Genomic DNA, 12,328 nt, shown 5'->3' on the forward strand with positions numbered 1-12,328 from the left:
TTTTACTACAAAGGCAAGTGGCGGTTGCTGAGAAAAGTGAGTAGCCTACTCTTTCATTGTTTCTTAATTATTTTATTTATGTACACTGGAATGATTGAATGAGCTTCCTATGGCTGATTCAAGGGAGTAAATGTCCTTCTCATTGCTTTAGATCGGGCCAGGGTGACCAAGGGCCTACCAGATGTGGTGGCTATCATGGAGAATAAGGTAGGTGAACTATGGGAAATAATACTGATCTATTATCTGGTTTATCATGTTCCCTAGTACTTCATTATCCTTTTGCTATGTTAGTATTATGTCCGTTTTTTCAAGTGTACTGTTAGACCGAAGTCTCAGAGTAGAAGTGCTGATCTAGGATCAGTTTAGCCCATTATATCATATTGAATACGATTAAATGGATGGGGGGAACTGATCTTAAATCAGCACCTTCTCTGATACGTTTTTTAAAAATAGCCTGCCTGCCCAAGTCAACAGTGATATTTTGTCATTGTTCATATAAACATTGACTGTTGTGAATCATGTCATCTTTAATCTTCCTCTCCTCCCCAGTCTCTGTGCCTGACCTGCTTTGCTGACGGTGACCCCGCCCCAGAGATGTTCTGGCTGAGGAACGACAAAGGCATCGTCTCGGGGGGCCAGTTCAACATCGCCAATGAGAATAAGTCCAGCACTTTGACCGTCAACAATGTGACTAGCGAGGACTCGGGCAACTACAGCATCTTTGTGCGCAACCAGTACGGCACTCAGACGGTCAACGTGACCGTGAGCGTGTACAAGCACGGCGAGAAGCCCCCGCCCGATGCAGTGGAGATGTAAGGAAGGAAGGAGTGTTGGTTTTGTTGCACCAAGAGAGGATTTCAACTGGGCACAGACCTCAATTCAATGTCTATTCCACATTGTTGATTCTATTGAATACAACGTTGATTCAACTAGTGTGTGCCCAGTCGGTTGTGTTTGTGTGGTGGTTGAGCCAGTTAGTTTTCATGGGGTTAAATTAGAGTTAATGGGGAGTGAACTGCAATAAGTGGTTCATTTGTGGCATTGGGATGTAGCAATGATTAAGTTACTTGTACAAGAGTGAATGTAGTCAATTGATGTCAATTTGAGGTCCAGTCCAAACTGCAACAACCTGTATTCTTGTGTCATTCGACTACCAATAAATATCCCAAGAGTGTCAGCTACAATTTTATGACGTCGCCCCTTCCTTTCTGGTACAATTTAATAATAGGACATGTGAGCAGGGCTCTGAAGTAGGGTTCATCGGCCAAGGCGAGCGCGTTAAATGTTCATTTCATGTCTTGACAGCAGCAGACGATCCAAATTCCAATTATCTCCCATGTTGTATTTAATTAGAGATGTCACGTTAGTCATGCACATGGAGCAGATTACATGGGTGCACGACACGTCAAGTGTGTTTTTTTCTATATCAACCTAATTTATGCACTGGCCTCCCTGTAATAATGCAGTAATCTCACTCACTCAGAGTCTGCACCTGCAGCTCAAGCAGGTCTATTAGCCTGCTAGCGCTCCACATACAGTATCTGTCATATCATGTGTCTCTGCAATCGCTTGTGTGCTGCTAATAAAGTAATTTGATCTTGGTGGCTTGACACGGTTTCATTCACCTCAACGTTGTTGCTCACCTCAACGTTGTTGCTAATGTTGTTATAGTGTGCACTGTTTGAGATGTCTGCTAAAGGGACTCGTCATTCAATGATTATTAGAAATATCTCATAAAAGTGTGGGAAATTATTAGGCAAGCAAAGAGTAGCTACAATACAGTATATCTTCTGATAGAAGAGCTTTTGTCCAATGTGTCATTCACCCATTGCCTGGTTAAACAGTGGAGTAGATTTGAACACTGTTTTTAGGAAGATTCCACAGGACATCAGACCTGGGTTCGAATACTATTCAAACAGTTTCAGAGTTTGCTTTAGCCTGCCCGGAGTGCCATATGGCCCAGTTTGCACTTTTGAAACGATTTTATCGGTTGTATTGCGCTAGGCAAGCTCGATAAAGCCCAACTAAAGTATTCAAAATGTCAAATAGCAATTTAACCCACGTCTGCATTTAGGACAGTATTGCAATAAGTGCCCAGAAAGAAACTTGAGATCTGCGTGTCAGAAGTCTCAGAAGCCAATCTATTGGGATGAGTAAAACCCATTCATATTTCATGCATCTGCATGCGAGTCCACCAATAAGAGGTGATTTTATGGCTATACGATAGCACAGCTCAGACGTAACGCACTCTCCCCATCCCAAGATAACTGGAAGTTGGGGTCATGCCAGACAGAGATGTAAGCGAACTCTGGGTTGTTCAAACAATGGGGGACATTACTTCAGAGGCTGTGTTACTGATTAGACACAGAGGCACAGAGTGGAGCCCCCTCTACCTGCTGATATAAGTAGCTGTGGGGGATGCAGTGCCCTCTCTACATTTGTGTTGAGCTTCGCACAGCTGTCTCAGGCTCTTATTGCCCATCTTGGTGAAGGAGGAGAAACCGGACCGGTACAGACAACATGGCCTTCAGTGGAACATGGCAGGTGTACGCTCAGGAGAACTACGAGGAGTTCCTCAGGGCCATCTGTGAGTTTCCTACAGATCAGTTACATTGCATGTATAGGGGTTGTTTAGGGGTGAATCTAAAATGTATTTGCTTGATTCCTCGTGTCGTCTTTCTTCAACTCTTTCTCAAAACGCATTGGAGGAGAGAAGATTAATGGTTCCTCCCCTCTGACCTTCTCATCCAATGAGTTTTGAAAAGGAGAGAGGATGTAAGGAATCAAGGAAATACAAGAGATTCAACTATAGATTCCCAACTATGACCCAAAATGAAAAGGTAGGGTTTGCCTCCATGGCTCTAATCATAAGCTAATGAGTCATCCTCCTGCCCATCCATCAGCACTCCCAGAAGATGTTATCAAGCTGGCCAAGGACATCAAGCCCGTCACTGAGATCCAGCAGAACGGCAATGACTTTGTCATCACCTCCAAAACTCCCGGCAAGTCTATCACCAATTCCTTCACCATCGGCAAAGAGGCCGACATCACCACCATGGACGGCAAGAAGCTCAAGGTAGGCAATCTCAATCTACCTGTTTGTGGTGAATCAATACTTATTTAAATATTGATTGATTGACTGACATATTGTTAAATCAACAGGTTTCATCTTTGAATTGAAGAACCAAAAACTATAAGTGGCGAGCTCAGCATCACCATGAACCTCTTAACATTATCCAAGCTAGTCCAGTAATGCTTGGCAGTTTAAAAGTTCTGTATTACGGATGTCTGACATGAAATAATGGGGGACAGTCTTGTATCTGCAGTTAGTATATGTCTTGTTTAGTCTTCCAAGTTTCTTAGCTCATCTGTCCTCACTCGTTATTGCTACAAATTACTGATCACCGCTCTCTTCTCTGGCCCCCACAGTGCACTGTCAGACTGGAAGGAGGAAAGCTGATATGCAACACAGATAAATTCTCCAGCGTCCAGGAGCTCAAGGGAGGAGAGATGGTTGAGGTAATTTGACCTACTGTTGGTAATAATGAACAATAACATACTACACATCTGTCAATACAGTGTGTCAAATATAAGCATATACAGTTGTGAAATATGGGGCACAGGTCAAACAAGCTGGCTATTTCTACCTTGTGGTTTTATTTGTAGAATAGTGACCTGACCACAGTAACAAAACACTTTTCACTACCTCCCCCATTTCAGACACTGACAGTGGGCTCTACGTCACTCATCAGGAGGAGCAAAAAAATGTGAACCTGGAATGGTAGCAGGCAGGGGAGTGTCCTTGGCTATTTAAATAAACTTGTTACTTGACATAAAATGTGTGGTTTATTATATGTGCTGTGAACATGCTGCTGTGCATCGTCTAATAAACAGTGAACATTGACTGAATAATAGAAAAGTATTAAATATACAGTACCAGTCAAAAGTTGACACACACACACACACACCCCTACTCATTCCAGGGTTTTTCTTTATTTTTACTATTTTCTCCATTGTAGAATAATAGTGAAGACATCAAAACTATGAAATAACACATATGGAATCATGTAGTAACCAAAAAAAGTGTTAAACAAATCAAAATATTTTATATTTGAGATTCTTCAAAGTAGCCACCCTTTGCCTTGATGACATCTTTGCACAATCTTGGCATTCTCTTAACCAGCTTCATGAGGAAGTCACCAGGAATGCATTTCAATTAACAGGTGTGCCTTGTTAAAAGTTAATTTGTGCAATTTCTTTCCTTCTTAATACGTTTGAGCCAATCAGTTGTGTTGTGACAAGGTAGGGGTGGTATACAGAAGATAGCCCTATTTGGTAAAAGACCAAGTCCATATTATGGCAAGAACAGCTCAAATAAGCAAAGAGAAACGACAGTCCATCATTACTTTAAGACATGAAGGTCAGTCAATCTGGAAAATTTTAAGAACTTTGAAAGTTTCTTCAAGTGCAGTCGCAAAAACCATCAAGCGCTATGATGGAACTGGCTCTCATGAGGACCGCCACAGAAAAGGAAGACCCAGAGTTACCTCTGCTGCAGAGGATAAGTTCATTAGAGTTACCAGCCTCAGAAATTTCAGCCCAAATAAATGCTTCACAGAGTTCAAGTAACAGACACATCTCAACATCAACTGTTCAGAGGGGACTGTGTGAATCAGGCCTTCATAGTCGAATTGCTGCAAAGAAACCACTACTAAAGGACACCAATAAGAAGTAGAGATTTGCTTGGGCCAAGAAACACGAGCAATGGTTAATAGATCGGTGGAAATGTGTCCTTTGGTCTGGAGTCCAAATTGGAGATTTTTGGTTCCAACCGCCGTGTCTTTGTGAGATGCGGTGTGGGTGAACGGATGATCTCCACATGTGTAGTTCCCACCGTAAAGAATGGAGGAGGTGTTATGGTGTGGGGGTTCTTTGTTGGTGACACTGTCTGTGATTTATTTAGAATTTAAGGCACACTTAACCAGCATGGCTACCACAGCATTCTGCAGCAATACGCCATCCCATCTGGTATGGGCATAGTGGGACTATCATTTGTTTTTCAACAGGACAATGACCCAACACACCTCCAGGAGTGATGGAGTGCTGCATCAGATGACCTGGCCTCAACCAAATTGAGATGGTTTGGGATGAGTCGGACCGCAGAGTGAAGGAAAATGATCCAACAAGTGCTCAGCATATGTGGGAACTCCTTCAAGACTGTTGGAATAGCATTCCAGGTGAAGCTGGTTGAGAGAATGCCAAGAGTGTGCAAAGCTGTCCTCAAGGCAAAGGGTGGCTATTTGAAGAATCTCAAATATAAAATATTTTGATTTGTTTAACACTTTAAAAAAAAAGAAAAACCTGTATCCTGATTCAAATGAATGTGTGTACACGTTCATTTAAATTCAAGATGACAGACAATGAAGTAAAAACTATTTTGACAAGGATAGATTGTTGAGTAATGTCAACAATGTAAAGACTGGACACTAGTCAGGCCCCCAATGGCTGTAGTAATGGCCATATCATTACAAACAGGTCCAGTTTCCATGTCTGCATCCAACAATATTGACTCGTCTTGGTACAACCTCAGAGGAACACCAGAGATGAGGGGCCAGTGGACCTTGAAGACATCTGGACGCCTGAAGCCATGACCTGTTGAGAACACATTAAAAGAGGATACTTGTCATCAATTATCAATTTGTGATTCTCCAATGAAAGAGCACACCATGAAGTCTTCAATATAAAATATACACTGAACAAAAAAAGAAACGCAACAATTTCTAAGATTTTCCTGAATTACAGTTCATATAACGAAAATCAAACTGAAATAAATTCATTAGGTGCTAATCTATGGATTTCACATGACTGGGAATACAGACATGCATCTGTTGGTTACAGATACAGTGGATATAAAAAGTCTACACACCCCTGTTAAAATGCCAGGTTTTTGTGATGTAAAAGAATGAGACAAAGATAAATCATGTCAGAACTTTTTCCACTGTTAATGTGACCTATGATGTGAACAATTCAATTGAAAAACAAGCGGAAATCTTCGAGGGGGAGAATTTTTAAATATAAACCTTACAATAACCTGGTTGCATAAGTGTGCACTGTAACGATCCCGGCAGTCTGAGTCGGGTCCTGTCTGTGGACTAGTTTTTCTGTTCGTGATCTCCAGTTTCCCGAGGGTTCGGGAACGCTCCGGGGAGCTCTCTTGATTTCCGCACCTGCATCCCATCAGCAATCTGCACACCTGGTCCTGATCATCACCCTTCTTAGGCTCTGGCCTAACATCCATTCCCTGCCGGATGCGTTAGCCATGAACAGTAGGTTTACCAGAGTATCAGTCTTAGAGCCCTAGCGTTAGTTTTGTTGTTTTTGCACCTTGTTGGTTTGTTGCTTACTTCCCCGTTTTGTTCCATCTGCAGTCACCCGTCCGGAACCTTCATCCAACCTCTGCCTGGTGGTCGGCGGCTGCCGACAGGATGGGATCAACCACTGCACCCCCAACAACTAATCAACGCCGCCCGCTCTGTTCCCTGGATTATTCAGCATCACTCTTGAATTTGTAAATAAACACTCACCTTCGTTTCAACTTACCTTGTCTGGTCTGCTTCTGGGTTCTGGCTTAGCAACTCGTGACAGAACGATCCGGCCAGTAATGAACCCAGCGGACCTGGACTCTGTTCGCCATGCCATTACCCAGCAGGAGAAGATGTTGGGCCATCATAGCACGGTACTACAGGAGATCGCGTTGTCAGTTCGGAACCTTTCTACCGGTCTGGCGGAGGTCCAGAACCAACGCAGTGTCGGTGGAGGATCCACTACCGGTTTCACCCATCTCGCCTGCCGCTTCTGAAGCTGTGTCCTTCCGTGAGCCCAAGGTTCCGGCGCCGGATAAATATGAGGGGGAGCTGGGAAGATGCCGTTCCTTCCTTATGCAGTGTGGATTAGTGTTCGATCTACAGCCCTACTCTTATGCCACAGACAAGGCTAGGATAGCCTTTGTGATTGAGTTGCTGCGTGGTCGAGCGCTGGAGTGGGCTTCAGCCGTTTGGGAACGACAGGATCCCTGCATGGCGTCATACCAGGGGTTCACGGCCGAGATGAGGAAGCTCTTCCGACCATTCCGTCCGAGGGGGGGGACGCAGCTAGGCGCCTGTTTTCGCTTCGCCAAGGAACTCGCTGCGTGGCCGACTTCGTGATCGAGTTCAAGACGTTGGCTGTGGAGAGTGGGTGGAATGAGGAGGCTCTGCAAGCGGCCTTTTACCAGGGTCTGTCGGAGCAGCTCAAGGATGAGTTGATCTCCTATCCGGAGCCCTAGTGACCTGGACAGCTTGGTAGCCTTGTCTATTCGGGTGGATAATCGAGTCCGAGAGCGAAGGAGGGAGAAGCAATGGGTTCCGTCCAACCGATCAGCTTCTCAGGTTCCAGTCGGGTCGTCAAACTGCGCGGCTCGCTAAAGTTGGGAGGACTTTTAGCGAGCCAGTTTCGACCTCTCAATACCTCTGTCAGACCCCGTTTCCCGGCTACCCTATGAACAGGAATCAGAGCTTAGCGATTAACGCTTTTATCGATTCAGGTGCCGATGGAAGCTTTCTAGATGCCGAGTTGGTGGAACAGCTGGGGCTTTCCAAGGAGCAATTGCCGGAAGCCATTGAAGCTACCACTCTGGACCCGGCGGTAGTCTGGCACGTATCACGATGAGGACTGCACCGGTTAAGATGCGGTTGTCGGGGAATCATTCTGAGATGATTTCATTCTTCATTCTGCCGTCTTCCCATGTTCCTCTGGTCCGTGGATACCCCTGGCTGAAGGAACACAATCCCACGTTCGATTGGGTGACGGGCAAGGTAGCGAGTTGGAGCCTTGATTGTCATGCTAACTGTCTCAAGACTGCCTGTCCCCATTCGGTTCCCAGTCAGGTGATTGAGGCTAAACCCCCAGATTTGTCCCTGGTTCCCGAGACATATCACGATTTGGGGAAGTTTTCAGTAAGCAGAAGGCTCTGTCACTCCCTCCCCACCGACCATATGATTGTGCCATCAACCTGTTCCCTGGAGCTGTCTACCCCAAGGGAAGGTTATACAGTATCTCCCGACCTGAGCGTGAGGCTTTGGAGACCTACATCAAAGGAGTCCCTAGCTGCTGGTCTCGTTCGTCCCTCGTCATCACCCCCTGGGGGAGGATTCTTCTTTGTGGGTAAGAAGGATGGCTCTCTTCGACCGTGTATTGATTATCGGGGGTTGAATGACATCACGGTCAGAACAAGTATCCCCTGCCCTTGATGAGTTCTGCCTTCGACTCCTTACAGGGTGCTACGGTGTTCACCAAGCTAGACCTACGCAATGCGTATCACATGGTTCGGATCAGAGAGGGGGACGAGTGGTTGGCGGGTTTCATACACCGATGGGTCGCTCGGTATCAGGTGATGCCGTTTGGACTGACCAATGCTCCAGCGGTATTCCAGAGTATGGTGAACGGCGTCCTGAGAGATATGATCGGTCTCTTTGTGTTTGTTTACCTGGATGACATTCTGATCTTCTCGAAGGAACCTTCCCGACCACGTCCAGCATGTCCGGCAGGTTCTGCAGCGATTGTTGGAGAATCGCCTGTTCGTGAAGGCCGAGAAGTGCGAGTTTCACGCCCACACGACATCCTTTCTCGGGTACATCATCTCCAGGGGAGAGATTAGGATGGACCAGGAGAAGGTTAGGCGGTTCTGGAATGGGCCCAGCCCGGTGCGAGATTGCAGCTCCAGAGATTTTTTGGGGTTTGCGAATTTCTACCGCAGATTCATCCGGGATTACAGCCGTGTGGCCGCTCCGTTAACTGCCTTGACTTCCAGTATCAGGACCTTCAAGTGGAATCCGGAGGCGGATCGGCGTTTCTGGATTTGAAGGCGATTCACCAACGTACCGATTCTCTCTCAACCGGACCACGGCCCGTCAGTTACGTCGTTGAAGTGGGCGGCGTCTGATGTGGGAGTTGGCGCCATCCTGTCGCAGCGATGCTCCACGGACAGTAAACTCCATCCCTGCGCCTACTACTCTCGTCGCCTTTCGCCTGCGGAGAGGAATTACGATGTGGGTAACCGGGGAGCTTCTCGCGGTGAAACTTGCCTTGGAGGAGTGGCGCCACTGGTTGGAGGCGGAGCAACCGTTTATTGTCTGGACTGACCACAAGAATCTTGCTTACGTGCAATCGGCTAAACGTCTCAACTCCCGTCAGGCCAGGTGGGCGTTGTTTTCGGGACGATTCAAGTTTTCCCTGGCGTTCGACCTGGATCTAAGAACGGCAAGGCGGGCGCCTTGTCCCGGATGTTCTCCAAGACGGAGGAGAGTGGGTCCAAGGCCGAGACAATTCTCCCCCGGAACTGCGTCGTGGGAGCAGTTATGTGGAAGATTGAGGAGGAGGTGCTGCGGCCCTTCGGACTCAGCCCGGTCCCGGTAGCGGTCCACCCGGTCGGTTGTTTGTGCCTGAGTCGGGTTCGTCCTGCTGTCCTCAAATGGTCCCACGCCAGCAAGATGGCTTGTCACCCTGGCGTGGCTCGGACAATGGCGTTTCTTCGCAGGCGTTTTTGGTGGCCTGCCATGGCCGAGGATACTCGGGGGTTTTGTTGCTGCCTGTCCAGTGTGTGCGCAGAATAAGAGTACCAATCGGCCCAGCTCTGGACTACTTCACCCCCCTTCCTATTCCCCGGCGACCATGGTCGCATCTGGCCCTGGACTTCGTCACTGGGTTGCCCGCTTCTGAGGGGAACGCGGTCGTTCTGACTATCGTGGACAGATTCAGCAAGTTCGCCCACTTTGTGCCAATTGCCAAGCTTCCCTCTGCCTCGGAGGCGTCCGAGATCCTGGTTAGGGAGGTTTTCAGGGTCCGCGGTTTGCCCAGTGATATCGTTTCCGACCGTGGCCCTCAGTTTACCTCTGCTGTCTGGAAGTCCTTCTGTTTGGCCATTGGAGCTACAGTCAGTCTCACATCTGGTTTTCACCCCCAATCCAATGGTCAGGCGGAGAGAGCCAACCAGAAGATGGAATCCACGCTACGCTGCCTGGTCTCTTCCAACCCCACCTCCTGGGTCTCTCAGTTGCCTTGGGTTGAGTATGCCCACAATACTCTCCCTACATCTGCCACTGGGATGTCTCCCTTCCAGTGCCTGTATGGCTACCAACCTCCCCTGTTCCCTTCTCAGGAGAAGGAACTCTCAGTGCCTTCTGTTCAGGCCCATATTCGTCGTTGCCACCGGACCTGGCATCGGGCCAGAAGGCACTCCTTAGAGTTTCGGACCGGTATCAGCTCCAGGCGAATCGTCGCCGGATCCCGCTCCCACCTATACCATCGGAGATAGGGTCTGGTTGGCCACACGGGATCTTCCGTTACGGACTGAGTCTAGGAAGTTGTTGCCGAAGTTCATTGGTCCGTTTGTGGTGGAGAAGGTGATCAATCCAGTGGCAGTTCGACTCAAACTACCGAGGGACGCTCAGAGTCCATCCCACCTTTCATGTCTCCTGCCTCAAGCCTGTTTTCCTCAGTCCTCTGTTGCCTCCTCCGCCTCCTCCTCCTCCTCCTCGGATGATCGGAGGTGGTCCTGCCACACGGTGCGGCGCATCATGGATTCCAGACGGGGCGGGGCCGGGGTTTCCGTATCTCGTGGACTGGGAGGGGTATGGTCCTGAAGAGAGGAGTTGGATTCGCGGCGACAGATCCTAGATGCTGACCTCATCCGTGACTTCTACCGCCTCCATCCTGGCGCTCCCGGGGAGTCCGCCCGGTGGCGTTCGTCGGAGGGGGTACTGTAACGATCCCGGCAGTCTGAGTCGGGTCCTGTCTGTGGACTAGTTTTTCTGTTCGTGATCTCCAGTTTCCCGAGGGTTCGGGAACGCTCCGGGGGAGCTCTCTTGATTTCGCACCTGCATCCCATCAGCAATCTGCACACCTGGTCCTGATCATCACCCTTCTTAGGCTCTGGCCTAACATCCATTCCCTGCCGGATCGTTAGCCATGAACAGTAGGTTTACCAGAGTATCAGTCTTAGAGCCTAGCGTTAGTTTTGTTGTTTTTGCACCTTGTTGGTTTGTTGCTTACTTACCCCGTTTTGTTCCATCTGCAGTCACCCGTCCGGAACCTTCATCCAACCTCTGCCTGGTGGTGGCGGCTGCCGACCAGGATGGGATCAACCACTGCACCCCCAACAACTAATCAACGCCGCCCGCTCTGTTCCCTGGATTATTCAGCATCACTCTTGAATTTGTAAATAAACACTCACCTTCGTTTCAACTTACCTTGTCCTGGTCTGCTTCTGGGTTCTGGCTTAGCAACTCGTGACATGCACACCCTCTTATAACTGGGGATGTGGCTGTGTTCAGAATTAACCAATCACATTCAAACTCATGTTAAATAGAAGTCATTACACACCTGCCATCATTTAAAGTGACTCTGATTAATCACAAATAAAGTTCCGCTGTTCTAGTAGGATATTCCTGACATTTCTTAGTTGCATCTCAGAGCAAAAGCCATGGTCCGCAGAGAGCTTCCAAAGCATCAGAGGGATCTCATTGTTGAAAGATATCAGTCAGGAGAAGGGTACAACATAATTTCCAAAGCATTACATATACCATGGAACACAGTGAAGACAGTCATCATCAAGTGGAGAAAATATGGCACAACAGAGACATTACCAAGAACTGGACGTCCCTCAAAATTTATGAAAAGACGAGAAGAAAACTGGTCAGGGAGGCTTCCAAGAGGCCTACAGCAACATTAAAGGAACTGCAGGAATTTCTGGCAAGTACTGGCTGTGTGCTACATGTGACAACAATATCCCGTATTCTTCATATGAATGGGCTATGGGGTAGGGTGGCAAGACGGAAGCCTTTTCTTACAAAGAAAAACATCCAAGCCCGGCTGAAGTTTGCAAAAACAAACATAAAGTCCCCCAAAAGCACGTAGGAAAATGTGTTATGGTCTGATGAAACCAAGGTTGAACCTTTTGGCCATAATTCCAATATGTTTGGCGCAAAAACAACACTGCACATCACCCAAAGAACACCAAACCCACAGTGAAGCATGGTGGTGGCAGCATCATGCTTTGGGGCTGTTTTTCTTCAGCTGGAACCAGGGCCTTAGTCAGGGTGGAGGGAATTATGAACAGTTCCAATTACCAGGCAATTTTGGCACAAAACCTTCAGGCGTCCGTTAGAAAGCTGAAGATGAAGTTCACCTTTCAGCACGACAACGACCCAAAGTACACATCCAAATCCACAAAAGCATGGCTTCACCAGAAGAAGATTAACGTTTTGGAATGGCCCAGCCAGAGCCCAGACCT

General features: G+C 47.6%; 2 protein-coding genes and 1 long non-coding RNA gene across 5 annotated transcripts in view; 2 read left to right on the plus strand and 1 right to left on the minus strand.

Annotated features, from left to right (window-relative positions):
• LOC121557719 (myomesin-3) overlaps positions 1–1,601 on the plus strand; it is a 69,770-nt gene extending 68,169 nt beyond the window's left edge. For 2 of the 3 annotated variants that reach the window (XM_041871205.2, XM_041871206.2), the window contains 3 exons: positions 14–36; positions 152–207; positions 550–1,601. In XM_041871205.2, coding sequence (XP_041727139.2) covers positions 14–36; positions 152–207; positions 550–816 — 346 coding nt within the window. In that variant the 3' untranslated portion in view covers positions 817–1,601. Of the gene's footprint in view, positions 1–13; positions 37–151; positions 208–549 lie in introns of those variants that run through there. The other variant, XR_005998380.2, reaches the window with a different exon arrangement.
• An 816-nt stretch (positions 1,602–2,417) lies between these two features.
• Positions 2,418–3,838, plus strand: LOC121557722 (fatty acid-binding protein 10-A, liver basic). Its single transcript, XM_041871207.1, has 4 exons — positions 2,418–2,587; positions 2,904–3,076; positions 3,430–3,519; positions 3,721–3,838. Exons 1-4 carry the CDS (start codon positions 2,521–2,523, stop codon positions 3,769–3,771), a joined length of 381 nt encoding a protein of 126 aa, XP_041727141.1. The 5' UTR covers positions 2,418–2,520; the 3' UTR covers positions 3,772–3,838.
• A 2,249-nt stretch (positions 3,839–6,087) lies between these two features.
• On the minus strand, positions 6,088–11,799 carry LOC121557727. Its single transcript, XR_006658268.1, has 3 exons — positions 11,338–11,799; positions 8,176–8,178; positions 6,088–6,110 (listed from the first exon to the last, which is right to left on the minus strand). It is a non-coding gene; the product is annotated as an uncharacterized LOC121557727 (long non-coding RNA).
• Positions 11,800–12,328: the final 529 nt, after the last annotated feature.

Source organism: Coregonus clupeaformis, unplaced genomic scaffold, assembly GCF_020615455.1.
Source record: "Coregonus clupeaformis isolate EN_2021a unplaced genomic scaffold, ASM2061545v1 scaf0130, whole genome shotgun sequence".
NCBI lineage: Eukaryota > Metazoa > Chordata > Actinopteri > Salmoniformes > Salmonidae > Coregonus > Coregonus clupeaformis.

Excerpts from the sequence above, each read along its gene's own strand:
- LOC121557722 (XM_041871207.1), top strand. The coding sequence starts at position 2,521 with ATGGCCTTCAGTGGAACATGGCAGGTGTACGCTCAGGAGAACTACGAG. Across the intron at positions 2,588-2,903 it reads GGAGTTCCTCAGGGCCATCT|CACTCCCAGAAGATGTTATC; the intron begins GTGAGTTTCCTA and ends CCCATCCATCAG. Across the intron at positions 3,520-3,720 it reads AGGGAGGAGAGATGGTTGAG|ACACTGACAGTGGGCTCTAC; the intron begins GTAATTTGACCT and ends CCCCCATTTCAG.